Source organism: Dysidea avara, chromosome 8, assembly GCF_963678975.1.
Source record: "Dysidea avara chromosome 8, odDysAvar1.4, whole genome shotgun sequence".
NCBI lineage: Eukaryota > Metazoa > Porifera > Demospongiae > Dictyoceratida > Dysideidae > Dysidea > Dysidea avara.
Window position 1 is genome coordinate 35,947,664 of NC_089279.1, and position 26,788 is coordinate 35,974,451.

Sequence of the window (26,788 nt, forward strand, 5' to 3'; positions counted from 1 at the left end):
ACTAGACATCACACCATAACTGTTTAAATGAGAAGTTATTGTGTTTTATTGTAGAACTCTATTAGATTATCCATATTTGGTAATTTGGTACGTTGTTTTGTATGTGTTCTTTATATCATCAATAAAATTGTTTGTCCATGTGTCATGTGCACTTGTAACCCTGTGTGTCCCCAGTATGGAGAATTTAGCTGATAAAACTTCTTCCAGTTGTAAGCAATTTCAAAGATTTACCAATTTCAAGTAACCTCTCAACTAAGATGTGCATCATCACTCTCTTGTAGTGACTGTTATCAATTGCTTCTCTCATGGCTGTCGTATAGGTAATGCTTGGGATCAGCCAACTGAAGTACAGCTGCTTGTGCTGACAAATTAGTAAGTCCTTTGGTTGGTTTGGTGGCCAAGCATCCTCATCAACAGCTTTTTTTTATATTCTAAGCTGTCTCACCCTGCTGGACAATAATATTATTATGGTGACTACTATCAACAACACATAAAATGGAGCACACAATAATGTGTCCACTCTACCTTGATCGGTGACCGTTGACCTGTCCATGTCAGGTTTGGAGGTCACTATAGTTAGTGAAGACAACACAATAGCTAGTTAATACAATTGTTTACCTACACATGTTGATCACTGGACAGCTCAATAACTGCATGATAACTGTAAACAACCTCTAACAACATCATATGACCTAGGTTGTGTATTCGTCCATTATTACGTCACATCCGACTTTCTAGTGGTAACTGAATGTAGCAATTAAGCCCTAGCGCTCACCAGAATGCGCTGACTAGCGAGGCCCTCGTGTTTTTTTATCTGCTTCGTGGAGACATAGGGTGGAGACCCTTACCCCCATCCTTCCGTGCTTTAACAGAATGAACTACAAGAGATGTTTCGTGATCCTGTCTATGTCATCACTAGTCGGTATGTTATCACTGTAGCTGCCTGTGTTTTGGTGTACTGGGGATATGATATGGATAATTGTGACTGAGCCTGCAAAAATAGGGCATGTGGGCACATGATTTTTGCCTACCTTTTCAAACTTCCATCACTCATAACTTTTTATACCATTACACTATGGCAATGCAATTTGCAGCTTACATTAAGCATTTAATTGGCGTTATGGTGCAAGTTACAGAATGGCAATATTTTCTTCCAGGACTGAGATATGACCTGTTGTGTGATGGGATGTAGTTTGTGCCCACATGCCCTGTTTTCGCAGGCCAGGTCACAATTTATTTTTGCCAATCGCTTAAAAACTTTATGCCTTTGCCAGGGTTCCAGTTGGTAACCCTGAGTTCCTGTGATGTGCGTATATACATCTTTGATGTTATCATTCACATTGCCCCATTGATAATGTGATTAGTTACTGGTGGTTGTGTCGCCACTGGTTACTGGCTAATTGTACACACAAGAAGCAAGGGGGTGACACACAGGCACTCACTGTAGGTAGATCTGTGACCGTGGTCAAACTCAGTCAAGGGTCAAGACCCCCAAATTTATGCCAAGTCTATGGTCAATTGAAAAAATTTCCAACCCACAATTGCTGAAATATTGTCGCGAAGTCATAGGTCAAAGCTCTTAGTCAACGGTCACAGTGAAACTTAGCGGGTCAAGACTTTGACCATAGTTGCAAATCTACCTACAGTGCGTACCTACATGACACCCCCTTGAGAAGTTTCAGAATTGACATTGATCAAAGGGTCTCTATAATAATACAGGTTTAACCGCAGGTTAAACAGGGTTAACTAGAAGGCCGCTCCTCACCTCATTCATGGGCATCGGTAGGCTTCACTACACGCGACGTTACGATAGTACGAAGCATCCGTCATTTCAGTCATGCCGGTGCGAGGTCTCGTGAGCTTGCTGAGTGGGCGGGATATTTAAATCAACGAGGCTCCCGCCGGCCTGTCGCTTAGGAACGTTCCGCAAGCTAACTACGCTAGAGTGAGCAAGCGAGCTGCCTTCCCCACCCTCCCCCCCTCTTTGTATATCCTTTCTCCATTGGCCTTTATATGGTCAATGTGACATGGGTCCAAGGGTGCAGTTTAATCCTCCAGTATGGGCTGATTGTACCACATGAGCTTGGTTAAAGTAATGGAGGGTACACGTGACCGAATCATCCTCGGGATCACGTGAGTCGTCACGTGATCCAGAAAGGAACTACAGGAAGGTTCCCGAAGGTTCGGAAATTTCACCCTGGCACACCCATTATCCCACACGAGGTAGAATCATTTAGCGACAGGCAGATCTGGCGACAGGGCCATCCGATCATCCAACGGTAGGGTCATCGGACTAGCCGCACCTAGTTAACCACTGTATAATGATGTTGGTCAAGACTGATTTTGACTTCTGAATTTCTTCCTTGACCCATTGATCAATTCCACTTACTACACAAGTACAAATGTACATTACTATCCATTGTAATGAGGTCTCATTTGCTTATTTAGGACCTAGAATGATAGCATTCTAGGATACTTTCCTCAACATATATGTGTATTATGAACTCGTGATTATAGTTATTTCTTTAGGGTTGGTGGTCTGGTATTTTAGTCTTGACCGATTGCGTAGTCAATTACTACCATTGAGAAGAGGACAATTACTAGTAGAGGATCATGACCAGCTACCATTAATCTTAAAGATGTCACCACCTCCTAAACAGTTAATACTACAATCATCACAGAACACACCAGCTACTACTCCATCTAATACTGTTAACAAGGATACTACTAGAACTACTACTACTACCTCTGATAGTAGCAAGACCTCTACCACTACTACTAGTACTACTAGTAAAGCTACTACTAGTACAGTGACTACTTCACATGTTACAGTTGAGAATATGAAGAACTTGTATGATTCACATATGATAGTCAGTCAGGGAATAAAGTTGAAATGGATCAGAAATCGAATGATGGCGTAAGATTGTGTGTGTGACAGTGTGTGCGTGTGCTTGCATGCGTGTGTGTATATTGTGTCACAATAAAACCACAGCATCACACACACATGTACACACAAACACACACACACACACAGCTATTGTGTGTTATCATATTTTTACCCAATCAGAATGGCCGACTCATGGGAGAGTGCAGCTCACAACTTGTCTCACTACAGACCATTCTTATTCCTCAAGAAGAAAACGATTCTTCTTGTACCAGGATTAGTAAGTTGTCAATATTGTTTGTGTGTGTAGTGTGTATGTGTAGTGTGTGTGTGCGTGTGTGTGTGTGTGCGTGCGTGTGTGTGTGTGTGTGTGTGTAGTGTGTGTACATGCGCATATTTGTTGGAAGAGAGAGTTTGTCATTAAACACCAGTGTTGTGGGTGACGAGCAGGTGGTTAGCAGAAAATTCTGTTAAATAAATCTTCTGTAGCAACTTAGTGGAAGCATTTTGGCCACTCTGAGGACTCTTTTGGGCTTGATTTAAAGCAGATGCATGCCCACAGCTGCCAAGGCTGACTGTAGGTATGCCCCTGTTTACTGAAATTGTTCCCCCCTCCCCCCCCCAAAAAAACGTGTATGTGTGTGTATCATAAGTATGGTAGTACTATATCTTAGGGATCATGGAGATTTTGGTTTTCCTAGCCTAAAATTCACCCAAAAACCAGCTTCACAACTCCATCCTGGCACCTTGGCAGGTATAGCCAAACCCAAAAGTCCCTTCAGTACGATACTAAAGGCTTCCAATAAATTGTTAGGATTTAAAAATATATATATTCAATGTAATCTTCTACTGACTAACTGCCTGATGTCTTCAGGCAAGCGTAAGTCGATAACGGCTAAGGCTATATGTATGGGCTTGATTTTTTCACTGTTTGAGGTCGTTTCATCCCGAGACATGCCTCTTGGCATACTACAGTACGTACAATGCACACATCATTTGTCCTCCTTTCTGTCCTGTTTCTTTTTGCTGACAGCCGAAAGTGTCAATTCACGGTAGCACAATGCATGGCTTCCCTACAGTACGTTTGTAAACGGGAATCATCTGTATTTTCTGTGGTGACTGGATTGATTGCAGAGATGATTCTAACACTGTTCTTTGTTTGTAATGCTGTGTAACGGGCTGAACATAGCTGGAAAGTGAAACGTAATGGCTGCTGCACTTTCAAGGCAGTAATTGATAGTTAGGGCGTACGAAACGTCGTATTTTTGTGGCAACTGGATTGTTGCAGAGGCACTTCTACTGTTTTTTGTCTGTAGTGCTGTGTAATGGGCTGAACATAGCTAAAAGCGAAGCGTAATGGCCACTGCACTTTTGAAGCAGTATTTGATAGCTGGGGCGCATGTTCATACGAAAACATGAAAACATTAATTCTGGTGCCATCCTTGCTTTTGATGTGGTATGTGTGGTTCACAATGTTACAAATAGGTAAACAAACAAATTTAAGGGAAAATTAGGAATTTTAGGGATTATAGAAAAGAAAAAGTAGGGAAACAAGGGAGGTCACCTACACCTGCAGATGTACTAGTGAACGTTTAATCCCTAATTCAGTCTTGGTCTTGGGTATAGACTGAATTGGGGATTAAATGTTTACTAGCATATCTGCAGACCCCTTGTTTCCCTACTTTTATTTTCTATGATCCCTAATTGAACTTAAAATTCCTAATTTTTCCTTAGACTTGTGAATTTATGTTTGTATATTTGTTTGACTTTCCGCACCCATGTGAGCAAAGTGGCTTGTGCTCCCCTGTACAGTATGTGAGGAAAGAAGGCAACTTCTCAAGCTTCTCAGTAGGTGAGCTTTTGCTTTGAGGCAGTTTAGCTTGAAGAACAGGTGAAGTGAGTTCCTAAAAATGTTATGAAAGCCTTTCACTATATGAGTGTAATACAACTGAATCTGGCTTTGTAGGCTACCAGAAATAATGGATTCCTTCTAAGAGAAAGGGGGCATGTCCCCTACTTACACGAAGGGCAGCCTTGAGACTTTCCCTAAACAATATGCATGGAAAACAGTTGAGAAGATACTTCTGTGAATAGTTTAAAGTGGTTTGTTAGAATTACGCTTACTTTGCTGTGCATAGTAACATAATTACCAAATTACAATATAATTCATGAATTAGGAAATGCACTAAATTACAGTACGTATTTAAAAATCTCATTATCCAGCTGAATTATTAATAGCAATTGCATGAATATAAACTAAATTATATACATGGTTGATTAATTACCAATTTAGTTAGCATGTGCCGCTGGTTTTACATAATATAATATCAACTTGTTTTTTCTGTAGGTAATTGACAGGTATTGTATGAACTGTTTGTTTGCTGAAAATGCATTTAAGGTGAGTAATGAGCTAACAGTGTGACATACACACTGTATAGTGTTGTGATGTAGTCTGATTGTCTGATTTGTGTATGATGTCATTTTACACATTTGAAGGTTCTATAAATTAACAAACAAACATTCAAACAGTTTGTAATATTGAATTATTGTATGTTATGTTGTGAGTACTGAGATAGTGTGTACGGTGTAAAATTATTTATTTTCTGAATTTGTAGTAACAAACTCTGTTATAACCATGGTTACTAATGTTTGTTGGAAATAAGGACTTTACTGATTAAAATTTTCAAGTCTTGTCCTGTGCACCCTGACTGTCTCACTGGACTTGTTCACACTAACATGCGTTTTGAGAAAAAAGTAATGTAAAAAATAAATTCGTAAAAATTATCCATGCTATAAGGAAAACATATGACACAAGTTTTTATCAGGCCATTACTCAGAGGAGTAAGACTCAAATCAACTAAAACTATACACCATCTTATTCACCTGTTCACTGAGAGTGGGAGAATTTGTTTCATTTCTATAGCCCAAACAGTGTGTGTGTCACGTGCATTGTTTTTGCGATGCGGTAAATGTAAACAAGATCATTATCATCCACTGTCTAGCACAGAAGGCCAAAGCTATGGTAATTCATTCCTTGGACACTGCAGATAATGCTGAGAATTTTTTTTTGAAAACTTGGAAGTTGTGCAAACTAGCTAGGCTTTTGCTCACATTTAGTAGTTTAGTGATTTTTTGCATGAAGTTCAGTTTACTCAGTTGTGGACTGCATGTTGGTGGACATTGGGACATTGGTTGTCTCCAATTCTCCGATATTGTTTTCCTGTACTAGAAAATACTGGTGTCGGTTGAATTACAAGTTTCACACAGAAATTTACTACAGTAGGACATTCTAGTATCATAGCTAGTACGATTGAGGCAACTGAGACATTTGCCTCAAGGAGTACATGTTGAGCTGAATCCTCAAAGACATTTGATAACTCATGGATGGAATTCTTGATATTTTATTCATTTGTATGTAATACTGTGCACATACACAGACACACATACCACACTACACACACACACACCACACACACACACAAACCACACAAACACACACACACACACTACACACACTACACACACACACACACACACACTACACACACACACACACACTACACACACACACACACACACACACTGCACATACTACACTACACTACACTACACACACACACACGCACACACTACACACACTACACACACACACACACACACTACACACACACACTACACAGACACACACTACACACTACACAGACACACAGACACACACACACTACACACACACACACACACACACACACACACACACACACACACACACACACACACTGCACACACTGCACACGCACACACACTACACACACATACTGCACACGCACACACACACACACGCACACACACACACTGCACACACTACACTACACTACACACACACACACACTACGCACACACACACACTATGCACACACACATACTGCACACGCACACACACACATACACACTACTCTACACACACACCACACACACTACGCACACACACATACTGCACACACACACACACACACACTACACTACACACACACCACACACACACTACACACACACACACATCACGCACACACACACACACACACACACACACACACACACACACACACACGCACACACACACACACACACACACTGCACACACTACACTACACTACACACACACCACACACACTACGCACACACACAACACACACATACTGCACACGCACACACACACACTACACTACACTACACTACACTACACTACACACACACTTGTGTACATGTCTGTAAGTAACACAGAGTCAAGTGTAGTCAATGCCAGCCAGTTGTAATGTTATTATTCAACACACACAGGGTGGACCTCTTGGGGAACTGGTGCAGTGGACTGATTTGATTGTGGTTAGTGAAATAATGTGTGAGTGTGTGTGTTGTATGTTTGTGTGTTTGTGTGTGTGCGTGTGTGTGTGTGAGTGTTGTATGTTTGTGTGTGCGTGCGCATTGTGTCTGGTACAAGTGTGTAGTGTGTGTACTGTGTGTGTATATTGTGCTGTAGTATACAGTATGTGTAGGGTATTGGCTTGCAAGGACAACCAAAGACACTCCTGGCCCTTTGCCATGTAGTCAGGGACAGAGAAGCTACTGTAACCAAACCACCAGCAAGTGGTGTGTTACTGTAGGCCCACCAAGAGGAAGTTGACAGTGCACACACACACACACACACACACACACACACACACACACACACACACAACACACACACACACACACATGCAATACACACACACGCAACACACGCTATTATAATGTTATTTTGTGTAGTCACTGTTCATGCTTGGTCACAAGATCACCATAGTAACAACTCCTACAATGTTACAAGAAGCTGCCCATGGTATGAGCTTAGTCATTATTCTATTTGTACAAGTCATTCTCCTCACAAACAGGTCCAAAATTTGACATCATCTTCTCTGACTATCTCGGTCTGGAAGGCTTAAAGCAGACTGGTCTCTTCAACAGATACCAGTGTAGTGTCAGAGTGTTAGACACTTTTGGCTCAGAAGCATCAGGTTAGCAATAGTATCATGGAGCATCAGTTATCTGAATGTAGTAATTTTTGAGGATATATCATACAGTATGATAGTACTGTATAGTAGGGACCACAAAGGAGTAGGCATGGTGCATGAAAATGCATCACCCAAAAACCAGCCTCGTTTTTCCCAGACGATGGTGAGGCAGTATTGGTTAAGTAAAACTAAACCCAAACAAGCCTTCAGATCAACCTGAAATGTCTTAAACAAGTTGCTACGGATTTTTAAAATATAATTAATTAACAGAATTTTCTACTGACTGAGTAACTGACTGATTGATGCCTTCAGACAAGCATAACTTGATAACGGCTAAGGTTGCAGACTTGATTTTTTCACTGTTTGACGTTGCTTCGGCCCAAGAGGTGCCTTTTGGCATACCGCAGTACGTACAATGTACTCTTCATGGACTTACTAGTGTCCTCCTTGGTGTCCCATTCATCTTTGCTTTCAGCAAAAGGTGTCGATTTGGCGGTAGCACGTAATGGCTTCCTTTCATAACGGATATCATCCTTATTTTTCATAGTGGCTACTTTGATTGCAGAGATGCTTTTCTAATAGTTCTCGATTCGTAATGCTGTGTAACAGGTCTAACATAGCCGACAACAAAGCATAATGGATACAGGAATGAAGATACAGGGGGGCAGGGCTCAAGCCCCCCCCTCACTTTGACATCAGGAGGGCTTAGCCCCCCCCCCATATCTCACAATACACATGTGTTATGAACAGCAAAAGTGACATTACAAAGACCAAAATTATAGCTGAACTTATGTTTAAACTATGCCTAATCCATGACACATCGACTTGCTTGACCAAAACTTCCATTAAAGTATAATCAAGTGCCCTTTGCATCACGTGACATCATAGTTTCTCTGCAGATGGTATGGCGAAAAAGCAAACATCTTTCACAGAGTATGGATGGGTAAAAGATGGAACATCTAAGACAGCTAGAGTGAGTGAAAACTTGCCACCAAATTCAATCTCAGAGTACTAATTTCTCTAAATTTCCTTGGGGGGATGTGGGCATGCCCCCAGACCCCCTAGACAACTCATGATTCACACTTCGCCAAGTGTGTCCCGCACACTGTGAAGTCATTTCTACCAGTGTTCCCCCACCCCCTTAGCAAAATCCTATAGATCTGCCCCTGGAGCCCCCCCACTTTTTGATAGCTGTCTCCGCCCCTGGGATGTACTTCACTTTTCAGATGATAATTGGATTTAATATCATGCACTACTCCAGCTTGTTTCAGTACTTTTTATCGATGTGCTATGGTCCCTACTCTAGTTGAAAATTCCAATTTTTTGTGTATTTGTAATATGTAAAACATCTAGACTATGCCAAGTTTGATTTCTGCTTCACAGATTTGGGTTAGTTTAATAATAGGAATATGGTGCAGTATTACTATTGGACTGTTACACCAAATAGAAGCATAGGATCTATTAAAGAATAGTGTATTTAATATAAGTTATTAAATTAAAAATGAAGTACATGCTGTAGCATCCAAGTGATAAACTAGTGGCGGATCTAGGATTTTTAAAAGGGGGTTTCTGAAAGTTGGTATAGCTGAATAAGACATCTGATGACATTTCTCTGGAAAATTTTAAGATTTTAGAAGTTCTGAGATCGGATTTAGGCTATTTTTAGTTACCAATTACAATAAATCCAATGCTTTAAATTGAAAATACTATAGCTAAATATAGGGCAAATATGGTGACTACAAGCTGTAGCTTTGATTGCTCTATTAGATTAGTTACATGACTGCTCTATTAGAGTATCTCGATCGTTTTTAATGCAGTGGGAGATGAAAGTGAAGTGTTGCTGAGGGTTTAATAGCTATAAATGGTGTTAGTTGAGTGCAACTGCATGCATGCTACTGAAACACAGTGGTATATAGTTGTTTGCTATGACAAATTGTCAGTGCAACAATGTTTATGTATTTATACTGCCATTGAGCTAAATTTAAAAGGGGGTTTCTGTCGAAACCCCAGAAACCCATCTGGATCCGCCACTGTAAACAGTAGTGGAACAAGTGATATGAACAATGAAATAGTTCTGTGGAAAATTCTCTACATGGCATGTTATTACAATCATTTTGTTCAGTGTCCAAGTAGGGACAGAACTGTGTTATAATACCATCATTCATTCAAAAAAAATTTGTGCCTGCCTGCCTGCCTGCCTGCCTGCCTGCCTGCCTGCCTGCCTGCCTGCCTGCCTGCCTGCCTGCCTGCCTGCCTGCCTGCCTGCCTGCCTGCCTGCCTGCCTGCCTGCCTGCCTGCCTGCCTGCCTGCCTGCCTGCCTGCCTGCCTGCCTGCCTGCCTGCCTGCCTGCCTGCCTGCCTGACCACAGTCGCAAGGGTGGAGGCCAAACGAAGCAATGCATGACCACCATTATTTTTATGCCACAACAACAAACTCACTAGTGGCATGTGCCTTTTGGGGTTCTGATGAGTGTGTGCCTTCTACACCTTGTCTTTCCTTTTATCTTCTGGTATTCGTTCTTCTTGCAATGAAACCATATTGAGGCATTAATTTTCTTTATCAACACTTTCCTTGAACAGCATATTTTGATGCTGCAAGCGTTTACACTTGGCGGATACTTATAACTTCACGATAGGTTCAAGTCTGTATACTAACACGATCTTGATTGATTAATAACAATCGAGCACCGAGATTGCACCTGTTAACAATCTGTTTATACTCAATCACGGTTCACGGTAACACACCCCGTTAATATTGGTCTAGCTGTATTCATAAGTTAGCAGTGACAATATGAAAAAGCTGACTAGAGGTACTCTAATACAGCACTAGAGGTACTCTAATACAGCACTAGAGTTACTCTAATACAACACTAGAGGTACTCTAATACAGCACTAGAGGTACTCTAATACAACACTAGAGGTACTCTAATACAGCACTAGAGGTACTCTAATACAGCACTAGAGTTACTCTAATACAACACTAGAGGTACTCTAATACAGCACTAGAGGTACTCTAATACAACACTAGAGGTACTCTAATACAGCACTAGAGGTACTCTAATACAGCACTAGAGGTACTCTAATACAGCACTAGAGGTACTCTAATACAGCACTAGAGGTACTCTAATACAACACTAGAGGTACTCTAATACAGCACTAGAGGTACTCTAATACAACACTAGAGGTACTCTAATACAGCACTAGAGGTACTCTAATACAGCACTAGAGGTACTCTAATACAGCACTAGAGGTACTCTAATACAGCACTAGAGGTACTCTAATACAGCACTAGAGGTACTCTAATACAACACTAGAGGTACTCTAATACAGCACTAGAGGTACTCTAATACAGCACTAGAGGTACTCTAATACAGCACTAGAGGTACTCTAATACAGCACTAGAGGTACTCTAATACAGCACTAGAGGTACTCTAATACAGCGCTAGAGGTACTCTAATACAGCACTAGAGGTACTCTAATACAGCACTAGAGTTACTCTAATACAACACTAGAGGTACTCTAATACAGCACTAGAGGTACTCTAATACAGCACTAGAGGTACTCTAATACAGCACTAGAGGTACTCTAATACAGCGCTAGAGGTACTCTAATACAGCACTAGAGGTACTCTAATACAGCACTAGAGTTACTCTAATACAACACTAGAGGTACTCTAATACAGCACTAGAGGTACTCTAATACAGCACTAGAGGTACTCTAATACAGCACTAGAGGTACTCTAATACAGCACTAGAGGTACTCTAATACAGCACTAGAGGTACTCTAATACAGCACTAGAGGTACTCTAATACAGCACTAGAGTTACTCTAATACAACACTAGAGGTACTCTAATACAGCACTAGAGGTACTCTAATACAGCACTAGAGTTACTCTAATACAACACTAGAGGTACTCTAATACAGCACTAGAGTTACTCTAATACAACACTAGAGGTACTCTAATACAGCACTAGAGGTACTCTAATACAGCACTAGTAGAACAGTCACAGATGTATAGTATGTTGTAACAAATAAATTAACTTTTTAATATATAGAAAAGTCACACTTGTAATCATTGATCAGTTGCTATATATAATAGTTAGACACCAAGACCAAGGGAACTAAGCGATTTAGTAATTTCTATAGCCCGAGGCTGTAGCATCCCGAGTTCAGCAAGGACGCTACTAAGGGCCTGAGGGGTTACTAAATTGCTTAGTTCCCATTGGTCACGTTGTCTAACTATGCTTTAAAGTACGTACCTTTATAGCCAGAGCATGAGTGTGGGGTGAAAGAGCAATGCAGAACAACTGAACGGTTTTTTCCTGAAGTCCTTACAGTGCCCACAAAAATAATTATTCAACCGGTAACCAGAGTAATGGCTAGAGTTACAGTAGATACACCGCTTAGTCTACTATTTGTCCAGAATTATTTGCAGAACATGGAGAAAAAGAGTATTACAGTATTATCAAGTGCTGCACTGTGTCTTTCATGTTATAATTATTTATCATGTACAAAATTGCTTGAGGACGGGTTACTAAGTGAACATGTGTAGGTGACTAAGTGAGCATGTCAGGTGACTAAGTGATTTAGTAAACCTGTAAATGAGCCATACTATAGTCTGAATACAGCTAGATCATGTTACCGTTATTAGTTTGTAAAACACTGCTTTTTACACTGTAAATTCTTTAAATAAATAAAAGGTTCTGTTGTGCGGTGTCTACCAAATGTCTACCAGTAATACATGTATTTCTTGAAGTATATAACATGAATTAAATTTTGGTGTCTAAACACAGAATGGAAAAGTAATGCCTTGATGTGGTTTCCTTACATGAAACTCATGATGACCAGCTTGATTGAAGATAAAAGGAAGGCAAGGTTCTGAGGGCAAGCACTCGTCGGAATTCCAAAACGCACATGCCCACTGGTGAGTGTTATTGTGGCTAAAATGGTGGTCATGCAATGCTTCAGCCCCATGACTGTGGTCAGACAGGCAGACAGGCTGACCAAAAATCAAGATGTCTCTAGAGTGGTTTTTAGAGGTGGCAATTTGGTGGTGCCATTCATTATTGGGGCTATGACATACTGTACTGTTTGATAACTGATAACTGGAGTACAACAGTGGCTGGAGACTCCTGTATAGTGATACAGTATAATAGTCAATGGTGTAGCAGAAAGGGAGCTAGGAGGAATGAAGACCATTCCACTTTTAAAGACTCCCTAGAGATACTCTAATAGAGCAATTGTGTGCTGTAATATAACATTCAAGTGCAGCTGAAATGAATGACCTTCCAGGTCACTTCTAGAAACCCAAGATACAAGATACTGTAAATGTGTAGATCATTTGATTTCATCAAATTTTCCCTTGTCACTTTCAGTTAACTGAAATGTGTCAGATAAGTGTTGTTCATGATGGTGTTACTATTCATCACTTCACTATTACAGAAGTGTTCAGTACTTCAGACTACAAGGCACCAAATACTAATCCATACTTTAGTCAATGGAAGTTTACGGTACAGTATACACTAATGTTACACAAGAGTACACTACTTGTTGTTGAGTAGAATATGAAGCAGTTCTGGTCACTCTACCCACACACACCGGATAACTCCTTCCTTGGCTTTGCCATGGAGAAGCCAGTACAAGAGCAAAATGTAGTGAAGGAGAACAGAGCATTGATATATGGGAAGCAAGGTAGTAGATGTGTGAGGTGTTAATGGTGGACATGTTCAGTGTACAGAGAATTACATTATGGGGAAGGAGAAGTATCTTGAGGCAATTGCAGAGAAGCTACAACTACACTCTACCTTCACTACTAACAGTAATCGTATCCCTAACACTAAGATTGTTAATCATGGGATAGTAGATCACTCCACCCTCTCTAGGTACTGTATATGAGCAGCGTAGTGTAGTGTATCTGTGTGTGGTGTGTGTGTGTGTTTGTGTTGTGTGTTTGTTTGTGTATGTGGTGTAGTGTGTGTGCGTACATACTATTAACATCCAAGTGGTACACAGGTTTCTGGTGCTGGTTCACTGGATGGGTGTACAGTAGCTGAAGTCTTTGCTTTATGTTGTGTGTAGTAATGTTTTACAGATGTACAATTGTACAGGATTGTATGTACAGAATATTAGGGGGACATGTTTTCTCTCTTACAGTTTACTACAAGGATCCAAACTGTTCATTGGACTAGGCTTTCCTTATGAAGGTGTGGTTACCATAACAAACTGTGTGTGTAAATAATGATATCATCATTATCCCCTCAGGGCCTGGTGCACTGGAGGCACTGGCTAATGGTTGTCCCTTCATTCAGCCAAAGTATAAACCACCTCGTGGGAAATCAAATGAGGTACAGACATGATGAACACTTACCATGTGTATGGTGTTGTGTGTTGTAGAAATTTTTCAGGAATAAGCCAACTAATCGTATGTTGACGTCACAAAGTCCTTATTTGGAAGACTTTGTGGAAGAACCATATGTGAGTAGTTGTGTAGTTAGTAAGCAAATAAATTGTTCCAGTCTGTATTCTGGGCATGTAGTGTTGACTGGGGAAGTAGTTTACTCAGTTGTATTTTTAATGGGGACCTGATGTTAACTGGGGAAGTAGTCTAGCAGTTAGCCTAGCTCACTTCACACACTGCAGGTATACACTGTGGATGCTGAGGACCTTTCAGCAGTACGAAAGGTGGTTGATACTGTGATCAGGAAAGGGGATGTCCCTCCGTATGTTCCTTATGAGTTCACCCAACAAGGATTGATGGATAGGATTGGTACCTACTTGTTGTATCAAGACTTCTGTAAAGGAGAAAGTCTACTACATGACAATGGTGTGTCTCTGTGTGTACTTGTATTGGACTCTTCATTGTTCTAATAGTGAACAGTGTGGCCAGCAGTCATCAGCAAGACCACACACCTGACAAAGCCATCGATGATAAGATGGAGACTTGTTATCAGTCTGAGGAGGCTAAGACTTCATGGTGGGAAGTTGATTTGGGTAGTGAACAGTTCATTAGAGAAATAAACATTAAAATCAAGGTGAGGAGTAATGGCTGCATGAACACACACACACACACACACACACACACACACACACGCACGCACGCACATTACACACACACACACACACACACACACACACACACACACACACACACACGCACATTACACTACACACTTAACCAGTGATGATATATTTCAGGGTCAAGGGCTGGTCAATACCAATTCACTGATGGTGTACTTGAGAGACTCAGACGGATTGTGAGTAGACCAACCAGTTGTATAATTTTATAATTAGTAACAACTTGTCTGTTAATGTTACAGGATAGCTAGTAGTAGGCTGGTTTAAAATGATAGTAATACAACCTCAAATAGTGTATCACTATTTGAAGGAATTTATCAGGTGTATCCATTCACTGGACTGAACTACTAGACTGGATTACTGGACTGGGCTACTGGGCTCACATAAAATTTGCTCAAACATTTTTTTGACCACAAAAACCTATATGTATTAAGGCTTTACAGCACAAGTGTGCCATGCTGAAGCTCTGTAAGATGCCTGTTTAAAGATGTTATATTAAGTATGTTTGGAAAAGTGTTATGGTTTTGGTGGGCTATGTAATGGTACAACTTTGATTTGAACTCTTGTTACATTCACTGTATTTTTTTATCAAGTACGTGTAACCTTACCTTCCTGTTTGAAGGTGTGCACATTAGGAAACTTAAATGTAAAGTTGCGTACTCGTAGCTATTTACAAACATTATAAACCAAAGAGCCGGCAAAGTTAGAGTCATTTAGGCTATAGCATAGGTGATTTCTATGTTACATAATGTAATTGCATGGTGTAAAATGTGTGCTATTTTACAAAAGAAAGCTAGAGAAAACAGACATGCATTAACAGTGTTAACAGTGCTTGAAACATTGCTAGCAGTAGGCTAATTATTTTTGATAACAAACTGTGCAGTTTTTGTGATCAATGTACAAGTTTTATGTCTTGTGATGAATGGTATCAGTTTCTAAGACACTTTTTAGTTAAGTTTGGTGATAAAACGTAAGAAAACAAATAAACAAAAAAAATGAGTCCAGTAGTCCAGTCCAGTGAATGGATACACCTGGAGTTTATCCTTGTTGTTGGCCAATAATAGTAATTGTAGACTGTGACACAATTCCATGGTACTTGTAATGAGTGTATTATTAGAGTAATTGTTGAGAAAGTGTTTAAATGTTACTTGTGTTAGTGTTGTGAAATATACATACCGAGTGTTTAGTTAAAGCATGGTATCTGTTTTTGATACTGTCTTGACACCGCAATACCATGAAATAAAAGAAACAGTCTTTAAAGCTTCACTATTTGTATGAAAAGTATACATATGAAAGAACATGGACTGGTGTACAATAATATGCTGCAATGAGCTTGCTAATAACACCTTCTGTCTTGAGTAAAAATGTTTAGAACTACTATTGTACCTGATCTAGTAGTAGAGGTCTAAAATGACATCTAACTAAGTCATACTGATAACAAGTACACGAAAAAATTTGGAATTTTCAACTAGAGTAGGGACCATAGCACATCGATAAAAAGTACCGAAACAAGTTGGGGTAGTCCATGATATTAAATCACTGTAAAACAATAAGTTATAGTTATATCCCGGTACGAGGGTGATATCATTGTTATTACATGAGTCCGAGGCGGAGCCGAGGACGAGTGTAATAACAATGATATCATCCGAGTATACGGGATATAACTGTTTTATATCCCAGTGCGCGGGAGTGCGCAGAAGTTTACGGATAGTAAATTAAGTTCCGGTTTGAGTTCCTGTCACTGTGCTCAAGATTTCGTCCGAATTGTGTGGAGATTCTACTTCGTAGCCACAAGAGAGACCTTACATACTGCCTACAAACTGTAGCGAAGGGCGGTGTTATGAAGCAGCGGTTCCAGGTACGATTCGCCTTCGTCAGAAGTTGGTACAGTGGTGTCGCGTGGTGTGCAAGAGAAAAATAAAGACCAACAAGTGGCTACCATAGTCCGAGATAGAACGATGAAGCTAGAGGAAGTTAGTTCTTCACCATAGTGACCGTTGGGAGTGATTGTTGGAGCAAAAATTGTCACGTACTATTCTTGACATTTGTTAAACTATCGTATTGGTAACTTGTAATGTTATTGTGTAAAGGATTAACAGTTTTCTTGTAAGATTTAGGTAGTTTTAAGTGCTGTATTGGTGTGTTTGTATCAATATTTCCTTATTTGGCTCTTTGTTCCATTGGTAAACAATGCCATTCGCGGTTATTATGATGTCACGAAAGAGACTGAGTGGCTCCGCAACAGGGTGATAAGTTAGTTATCACTGGGTGATAACTAATATATCGTACAGTAGCAGCGCCGCTCTGTCTAGCTGTATGGTAGTTATAACCCAGCGCGGCGCTTTGATACTCCCACGCACTGGGGTTTAAGAAGTGTTATATCCCTACTGTGCTCAAGATACCATAACGGAAATACACAGTAGGGATATAACACTTCTTATTGTTTTACTGTGATTTAATATCATGGACTACTCCAACTTGTTTCAGTACTTTTTATCGATGTGCTATGGTCTCTACTCTAGTTGAAAATTCCAAAATTTTTCGTGTACTTTGTTAACTTTTTTGTAAATAATTTTATTATGACTGGTGAACCCACGCATACCACATCTGAAAAGGCACCGCGCGCCCCAGCTATATCAATTATCATGTGAAAAGTGAAGTATCCATTACGCTTCGTTGTCAGCTATGTTCAACCCGTTACACAGCATTTCGAATCAAGAACTGTTCGAAAAGCACCTCTACAATCCACGCATACCAAAAGAAAGAAATCATGCCGCGCGCCCCAATCATATTTATTAATTATCATCTGAAAAGTGAAGTATCCATTACGCTTCACTGTCAGCTATGTTCAACCCATTACACAGCAGTACGAATCAAGAACTGTTTGAAAAGCACCTCTGCATATCAAAATAGCCACGATGAAAAATACGGACGGTTTCCGTTTTGAAGGGAAGCCATCACGTGCTCACGCCAAATTGACACCTTTCCCTGTCAGCAAAGATGAATGGGACACAAAGGAGGACACTGGTAAGTCCATGAAGAATGCATTGTACGTACTGCGGTATGCCAAAAGGCACCTGTTGGGCTGAAGCGGCGTCGAACAGTGAAAAAATCAAGCCCGTAGCCTTAGCCGTTATCGAGTTACGCTTGTCTGAAGGCATCAGTCAGTTACTCAGTCAGTAGAAAATTCCGTTGAATAAAAAAATTTTAAAATTCCGTAGCAACTTGTTGAAAGCGTTTCGGGTCGATCTGAAAGCTTGTTTGGGCTTAGTTTTACCTCACCAATACTGCCTCCTCACCAATACTGCCTCATCGTCGTAAGGGAAAATTGAGGCTGATTTTTGGGTGATATTATTTTGTGGGCCACGCCTACTCCTTTGTGGTCCCTACTATACAGTTACTATCGTACTGTATGATATAGTTATACCGTACTATCAGGTAACAATATTGTACTGTCTATGAAATATCAACTGCTCAGCACTAGCTTGTGTATTTGTTTTCTTTAGCAACAGAACTAATAGACTGATGCTGGAAGGAGGGTGAGTAGTATCTGTGACATCACCACTGTCATACACTGGGGTGTAATTGTGTCATGTAAATTGTTCTCAGCAAGTCTCATCACTAATTTTCTTAGCATCCAAAGAGTGAATTTATGAAAATTTTAGGTAATTTTTTGGATAATATGTTTTCAATTGCCTATGAGATTTGAGTTTCATTGCCAACCCTCAACTTTTACTGTGTGATAAATCACATTCATTGTTAGTTGTTTGAAGTTGTTGAGTGATGTTGACGTGTTGATCACATTTACACAAATACTCTTCCCACAGCTCCTCATTATCCTGGACTGATGTAGAGATTATGGCAAGACATGTACACATTCAGTCAGATAGTACATCTTGTGAGTACAGTGATCTTCTACTGTTGTTATTAGTGTGGATGTTCCTTAGGGTCCAGTCAGTTAACATTGTGTAGTGTGGCCATATTTGGTAGTAGCTCATTTTGGCCTAAACCTTCACTAATGAAGGTGATCCAGAGTAGAAGTGACGAGTCCTGTAAAGCTGCTTGTGCTGATCACCATATGGTCCGTCTGTCTGTGTGAAGTGTGTCTGTCCGTCTGTCTGTTTGTGTGTTGTAGCATGTCTGTCTGGTACTACTGTCTATAATTCTATTTGTGTGTCTGTCTGTCTCTTGTAGTATGTCTGTCTGTACATGTATGTGTACTGTAGTGTCTGTGTATTTGTGTAACATGTTTGTGTGTGTACTAGTGATTCATAGAGAGAACACTGGTATATAATGTGTATATTTATATCAACAGATGTGTGAGTACAGCTACTTTCCACTTATAAACACTTTCAAGGTGTGTCTTGATTTGAGAACAGTATTATTGTAACTAGCTTTATTCCTGTTGATATTTCAGGCATTAAAAGAGAACTTTCATTGTAGTGAATTTCAAGAAACCAAAAAGTTAGTAACATTTTGACCATCATTGTGTTTGCACATAGTGTCTGTACATTAGTGTAGTGTAGTGTGGTGTGGTGTAGTGTATATGGTGATGTGAATATCTGTAAGGCAAGAAACCTTCGTGAGTCACCAAATTGTGTTATTTTTGTGGAATAAATTTTTCATGATTCATAACTTTTGAAGGTGCCTAAACAGAGGTGCTTTCCTTCCCTTGTACTATTGACTCACAAACTTTCATTTGGTTTGCACTGCTTACTTGTATGCAGCTGTATGTAACAATTAATACCTGAGTTTATACCTTGGCTAGGTGACTCCATACTACAAATGTATAACTATAAGTTGTAAAATATTTAACTTTTTGTGTACAAGACACTGCCCACGAAAACCACAAAATTTAATATCCCACAAAAGTATTTTTTTGCCTTATAGTATATTCCAGTAGTGATGTGTGTGTATATTATATCATCCTTCCTGGTCAGGTACATGAGTGTGTTCCCAGCCTTCCTCAAGTCAGCTAGTGATGGATACTCTGCTGGGACATGTGTTACTACTAAAATAAACAGACTGTTAAGTTGTAGTGGACAACATCAAGGATATTTGAGACTGTGTCCTTGTAGACACTATAGGAAGGGTCAGGTAGCCCTTCCTGTTGAATTATAGCTGTAATCTTTGTATTCTAATGTTTTTAATCAGTTATAGATTTTATTTTACACTTATCACACATTAAAAATCACACGTAAACAATTTAAGAGCTTTTACATGTTTCTGCCAAAAGTATCCTCTGAGATGGTTAAGACTTTATTTTGGTAGACAGCACCATCCAAACACTTCCTAACAGATGACTTGGAAATTGTGATGATCAGACTGATATGAGGTTGTCAGAACTAAAGTTGGAATGGCTGGTAGTTACGTTAGTGGTCAACAAACACATCAACTAGTAAACCTCAACAAGCAAAGTAGCCAGAATAGTAATGTATAGCTGGAAAGTTTGATGGGAGAAAATGTTGGTGAATTTACTGTGACGAGATTTTGGTGAAAAATTTTTTGCTAGTAGCTAATAAAAAGTTGTAAGTTGTATTGGACAATTTTGTGGATTTTAGTTTAGTCAGGTTATATATTCCCTACGGGTAGGGAATATATTATAATCTATGGTTTAGTGAAGCACCAATCACCAGTCAAACTTTCTGGCTATATAGTAATGCACCTATCAATGTTAAGCCCCACTCCCCCCCTCCTGGGCTTACTAAGGGATTAGTGGAGGATTTTCGCCGATTTGATCAGAAATTTTGCCCCACTAGTGGGGCATTTGACCGTTCGAAATTTTAGGCGTTTGCTTTAGCTTGCGAGCTATGAGAATTGATCTGTTTCCTAAAGTTTATTCCAGCGACACTACATGGAGATTTGACCACTAGTTGTTGCCCAGTGGGTGGAGAATTTGATTTTTCAAAAAGTCAAATCCCCACCATTTCCCCCCCACTACGCCCGGGAGGGGGGAGGTGGGGGATAACATTGATAGGTGCATAATTGTGACACTACACAAGAGACAACCATGCTGTAGGAAATCATACTACACTGTATAGATCACCACCACAAATTGACAACAGTGGACTGAGAGATACCACAATGTTTACTTGCGCTAATCCATACATGTGATAATTGTTTATACTGTGAGGGATACCCTGGGTTGTGGGAGTAAATATAAACACGTGGACATCTTACCTAAAGAACTATCCAGGGGGTAGTCACCTCCATACCACCAATTGATGCACTTGCGGCCGGGATCAAAATTTAATCAAGGGATATTTGTGCAGTGAATCAAGCGATCAAGGCGTCCACAAAAGTGGCGATCAAGCACATTTGAAAGCTCAGGATTTACTAAGCTTTACGGTTGACGATCAAGAATCAAGACCCTTGGAAAGATGAAATCACGTGATCAAGGCAATATTTTGCGGATCAAACTTCTTGATCGCGGTCGTTATCCCTTGCTATCCACCAATGATACAGCATTTTAATAACTGCACAATACAGCGATCAACTGACGAACGATCGCTACAAATAATTACATAGATCCATCAGTAGGTCCACTCTCTAGCGTACAATCATAGATGATGTAGTATATACTTTCCATAACAGTACACTTTGTATGCCGTATCTATGATGAAACAGACATGTAACGGAAATATACTGGCTACTAGTTTATGCATATTAAAGGGCGTGGCTGTAGATTAATTTGAATCTGAGGAGTTATTGTTAGTTAGTTCATCGCAAGATCATTCTACCCAGGACACACATGGATCGAAGTGACCATGAAGGACTAAACCAGTTTACAGTTCCTAAGAATAGTAAGAATGCTAATATCCGGATATTTTGTAGTATACTGTGTCCGCACACTACAGCTACCAGTACTCCACTACTGAAGGACCTCCATAACCTAATAACTCCACGATATGCAGCTCATTGGAGAGTGGTAGGAACACAACTGGGTCTACCCATTGGAACACTTGACATCATAGAACAAGACAATGTGTATAGAAGTGTCCCCTGCTGTAATGATATGTGGAGCAAATGGCTTAAGATGGACCCCTCTGCTAGTTGGGAGAAGTTGTTTAAAGTTATTGAGTCACCTGCAGTGTCCAGTGATCAAGCTCCTGATAAAGGTGACTAGCTATATTGTGTGTGTACAACATGTGTAGGTAAACAATTGTATTAACTAGCTATTGTGTTGTCTTCACTAACTATAGTGACCTCCAAACCTAACATGGACAAGTCAACGGTCACTGATCAAGGTAGAGTGGACACATTATTGTGTGCTCCATTTTATGTGTTGTTGACAGGAATCACCATATTGTCCGATAGGGTAAGACAACTTAGTATACAAGCAAGGTTTGCTGTTGACAAAGACGCTTGGCCACCAAACCGACCAAAGGACTTTATACCAGTTTTACTAATTCACCATCAAGGTGAACACACTGTCGAACAAGCAGCTGCACTTCAGTTGGCTGAATCGGTCCAATTAGGTGGTGTTCATCCCAAGCATTACCCACAAGACAGCCATCAATCACTGAGAGAAGCACTTGATAACAGTAAGACAACTAAACAACTAGTTGATATCTTAGCTCCACTACAAGAGAGTGATGATGCGCATCTTATTTTAGTCGAGGGTTTGCCTGGCATTGGTAAATCTTTGTTATTACAAGAAATTGCATACCAGTGGTCAATAGGAAAGTTGTTACAAAAGTTTAAAATAGTTTTTCTCCTCCAGTTGCGTAGTCCAGCTGTGCAGCAGGTGTCACTTGTTGCTGATCTTTTTAAGTTGGTCTGTGAAGGAGACGAAAAAGCCCCACGTATTGCCATTGCATCTAGTGACTACTTCTTTGAGAATAAAGGTGAAGGTCTTGTTTTTCTTTTCGATGGCTTTGACGAATTCCCAAAACACCTACAGGAGGATAGTTTAATCGCTAGCATACTGAAACGTAAGGTGTTACCTCATTGTGGTTTGGTAGTGTCATCTCGTCCACATGCCTCAGTGGGACTCCGAGAAGATGCAACCATCAGAGTTGATATCTTGGGCTTTGCTGAAGACGAACGAAAGCTATACATTGAACAGTCCCTGAAGGAACAGCCACATGCAGTCAAAGAGCTCACCGAATATCTTGATGGTAATCTGACTATCAACGGCCTGTGTTTCATCCCCTTCAACATGGTAATCTTGATTTACCTGCACAAAAAAAGAATTCCCCTTCCCAGAAATTCTACACAGCTCTACAATTACTTCATCTGTCTTACCATCTGTCGACATCTTGCCAAGTCTGGTCAACCTCTTGATAACACCATCACTGGTCTAGCCAAACTCCCCGAGCCCTATAATACAATAGTTCAGCAGTTATCAAAACTATCGCTCGAGGGTCTTAATAACAACAAGCTAATCTTTACCTTAGAAGAGATGAGAGCAGCTTGTCCAGGCATCGAAGCTATCGAAGGAGGTCTAAACGGCTTCGGACTGCTGCAGGCTGTTGAGCACTTCGGGCTGGCTGGGAAAACAATGACATTTAACTTTGTTCATTTTTCCATTCAGGAGTTCTTGTCCGCTTACCATATCACTCAGCTTCCACCAGACGAAGAGCTGCGAGTGCTCGAAGCGAAGTTCTGGAGCGATATTCATTCCAACATGTTTACAATGTACACCTCGCTTACCAAGGGACAGCGATCTGCTTTTAAACAATTTCTCTCTGGAGGAGACGACATGATCGCAACAATCGCTGAAGCATACTTGAAGGATCAACTGAAGTGTCTTCGACTATTTCGCTGCTTCTATGAGGCCAACGACGAAGCCTTTTACACTTCTATACAACAAGGAAAAACTTTCGATGATAAAGTAATCAATCTTGGGATGACTAGCCTAACCGTTTATGATGTTGAGTGTGTTACACTCTTCCTTACCTGCTCACCCCACAAGGAGTGGAAGGAGCTTAACTTGTATTCCTGCCATATCCAGGATCATGGCTGTCGTGTCCTTCACCGTGATGTGATGTCATCTGACGTCAATATTAAAGAACTCAACTTGGGGTATAATGGCTTCACCAGATCTTCCTCTTCCTCCATTAATGACCTCACCATACACTGTAGAGTGGAAGTGTTGAATATTAGTGGTAACGACACCATCGGAGAGGACCCTGCTCTCTACAACATGTTGACCCATCCCTCCTCTAGGCTAGTAACACTGTACATGATAGATACCAGCTTATCATCACCATCAGCCATTACCCTATTCACTGCACTATCAAAGGGGAACAAACTGAAGGGGCTCTACATTATCAACAATCTCATCACTGATGAAGCTTGTGATGTCATTGCCACTACAATGAAGAACAATACATCACTAGTCCAGCTGTGGATGGGGTACAACAAGATCAGTGGAGAAGCTGCTCAACGTCTACTACAAGCCCTCAACAATAACAACACATTAAAAAGGCTATGGCTACTCTCTTATGGTTACACTGAAGATGTTAAGAAGAGGATTAGATCACTAGAAGAAGTAATTAACAAGAACAGAGAAAGTAGAGGATGTCAAACAAAACTGATCATTGACTGTTAGTAGCTACTTTTCTTTAGTTTTCACTTTGTACTATTTTATGACTGTAATGGCCGCAAGTGTCATTTTGTTCTGATTTTGATAAAAATTTTATTAATTAATTAAAATTATGTTAATTGGTAACGTTGAGGGGTCCATCATGAAATGTTAAGATTTGACATTATTTGAGTATCGGACAAGAATTGGGACTTGTGGAAGAGATTAGTACGGAAATGAAATCTATTGGAATATTTACAGATTTATAGAATTAAATGTTATTTCGAGAAATCCATTGTAATACTGAAAAACTATTTCTAGAAAGGCATGATCGGAATATTTTGGATTTACAATATTTATAGAATTAAAAATTATTTCTACAAATCTACCGGAATATCTACAGGTTTACAATATTTAAATGCTATTTCTAGAAATCGGAATGTTTACAATAATGAAAGAAATCATTGGAATTGCAAAACTAAATCTGTTGGAGATTTACAATTTAGAATTCCTAGAAACATACAAAATTATTTCTAATGATAAATTTGAAGTTAACATTAATTTAGTTGTGCTGGAGCCATTGCCGGTTCAATGTAAAGCTAAAAATACTGTCAACACTTCAGTGATAACTGCTCAGAGATGAAATAAAGCAGTTTGGATTGGCTTAACTAGTCTATGGCCACCTACAACTCTGTGGACAATTTGGCTGGTATATAGGACTTTTACAAAATCTATACAAAAAGCTAGTAGCTATAATTGCCAATAGTTAAGCCTCCATTTAAGCTTTATCTCCATCTCTGTTAGTTTAGCTACTAGCTATACAGTTCACTCACTTGTTTTCCTTGCTCCACTTCACAATAAACAACAACAAGTCACAACATAGCCTAGCTACTAGACTACACTAGAAGCTACTACTCAACTACTATCACAACACTAGTAGCTAATGCTATACTCCAACTACAGCTAACAGTCAGGTAGCCTGATGACAATTCTTCACTAATGTAGCAGCCAACAAGTCTAGCTCAGAGCTTGAAACAATGTTAAACTTTCTCTGTCAGCAAATACATAGCTAAGTCAGCCGGAGCAAAAAAAAGCCAATTGCTGTAACTTTTCTTTTAAATTTCCTTAAGCTCTCTCCTCAGCTTTCTCTGCTGGCAAATTTTAAAGCCACTAGCTAGCTATCTAGAAGCCAACAAAACTAGCTGGAGCAAAAAAAGCCAACTGCTGTAACTTTTCTTTATAAAAGCTGCCTTATTATCAGTGGGAGTAGTAAATAGAATAGCATTAGAATTCTCCTAGTCTAGAAAAAGGCTCACTGGAAAGTAGCTAAAAGCCAAATTTCAAGTCATTCTAAACTTCAAAACTTGCAAATAGCTTAGAAAGGTGAAAAGCAGAACTAATTGGGAGCTAGCATTTTCATTTTTTTATTACAGAATCGCTCCTACGAATTTTAGCAACTAGACTCTGAGCCAGACTCTTTTTCCAGCTACACCTAGCTAGTACTAACTCACTACACTTTAATAATACCTAATTACCTACACTCAGTACTGCTCTACGTACACTAACTATTCTAGAGCTACAACTTTTACAAAATTTCCTAGCAACTGACAAAGCAGCTGCCAGTTGACGGCGGTAATATTTACCGCTTTAAATTACCGCTACAGTGCATTTAATAGAACATTACATAGTTAAACAGCTACTTTCGCTACGTGAAATATTTTTTTTTGCTTCTTCATGCTCAGGGGAATTAGCGACCACAATGTAAACACTCTAATAAAACATTCAATGTTGCCTCAGGCGGAATACAAACACTTCCCTGAGGGCGTAGCCTGTCCATTCAGTAACCAGTTTGGGTATCTGAAGTATCTCATGAGATATCTTACCAGGTATATTGTGGTTAGAGCTGTTACGTGACGGTGTAGTAGCTACTTTATTTACCTGCAATTCTCTAAAACACTCTAATAGAACGTTCATCACTATTTCGGGTGTGGTACCAAGGAAGAAAATTGCAACAATTATACCTGTGTGCATGTGCAAGTTCATCATTCACAAAACTGCTGATATAAAAAGTCAGCTGTATTATTTACACCAGCAGATAGGTCAACATTGTATACCACCGTAAATTTACTGACTGTTCTATTAGAGTGTTTTGTGATATTCAACTAAAGTAGCTAATTCATGCCACATACCACCCCAAAACACATCACATGCACTCATAAAAGGTGGAGTTAACATGTTCTGTTGGTACAAATTATTTGAC

General features: G+C 39.9%; 2 protein-coding genes and 2 long non-coding RNA genes across 7 annotated transcripts; 2 read left to right on the top strand and 2 right to left on the bottom strand.

The window, feature by feature from the left end:
- Positions 1–13: 13 nt before the first annotated feature.
- Positions 14–909, bottom strand: LOC136265060 (uncharacterized). Its single transcript, XR_010705364.1, has 2 exons — positions 526–909; positions 14–446 (listed from the first exon to the last, which is right to left on the bottom strand). It is a non-coding gene; the product is annotated as an uncharacterized lncRNA (long non-coding RNA).
- On the top strand, positions 755–20,176 carry LOC136265059 (alpha-1,6-mannosylglycoprotein 6-beta-N-acetylglucosaminyltransferase A-like). 4 transcript variants are annotated; one of them, XM_066059834.1, is made up of 22 exons: positions 756–922; positions 2,518–2,917; positions 3,068–3,164; positions 5,232–5,282; positions 7,220–7,264; positions 7,685–7,754; positions 7,807–7,929; positions 13,368–13,435; positions 13,487–13,616; positions 13,663–13,807; positions 14,079–14,128; positions 14,187–14,269; positions 14,319–14,399; positions 14,565–14,748; positions 14,796–14,956; positions 15,120–15,178; positions 18,506–18,538; positions 18,827–18,897; positions 18,947–19,080; positions 19,315–19,356; positions 19,417–19,463; positions 19,940–20,176. In XM_066059834.1, the coding sequence occupies exons 1-22, from the start codon at positions 874–876 to the stop codon at positions 20,118–20,120; spliced, it is 2,304 nt and encodes a 767-aa protein (XP_065915906.1). In that variant the 5' UTR covers positions 756–873; the 3' UTR covers positions 20,121–20,176. The 4 variants fall into 4 exon arrangements, with proteins under 4 accessions (XP_065915908.1, XP_065915909.1, XP_065915906.1 ...); XM_066059835.1 differs by having other exon boundaries at positions 2,530–2,917; XM_066059836.1 differs by lacking the exon at positions 19,417–19,463 and having other exon boundaries at positions 755–922.
- A 1,485-nt stretch (positions 20,177–21,661) lies between these two features.
- Positions 21,662–24,664, top strand: LOC136265061 (NACHT, LRR and PYD domains-containing protein 3-like). The gene is made up of 4 exons (XM_066059838.1): positions 21,662–21,802; positions 21,857–22,117; positions 22,202–22,246; positions 22,295–24,664. Exons 1-4 carry the CDS (start codon positions 21,751–21,753, stop codon positions 24,553–24,555), a joined length of 2,619 nt encoding a protein of 872 aa, XP_065915910.1. The 5' UTR covers positions 21,662–21,750; the 3' UTR covers positions 24,556–24,664.
- Positions 22,633–26,270, bottom strand: LOC136265062 (uncharacterized). Its single transcript, XR_010705365.1, has 7 exons — positions 25,362–26,270; positions 23,655–24,080; positions 23,554–23,606; positions 23,394–23,491; positions 23,106–23,321; positions 22,946–23,052; positions 22,633–22,896 (listed from the first exon to the last, which is right to left on the bottom strand). It is a non-coding gene; the product is annotated as an uncharacterized lncRNA (long non-coding RNA).
- Positions 26,271–26,788: the final 518 nt, after the last annotated feature.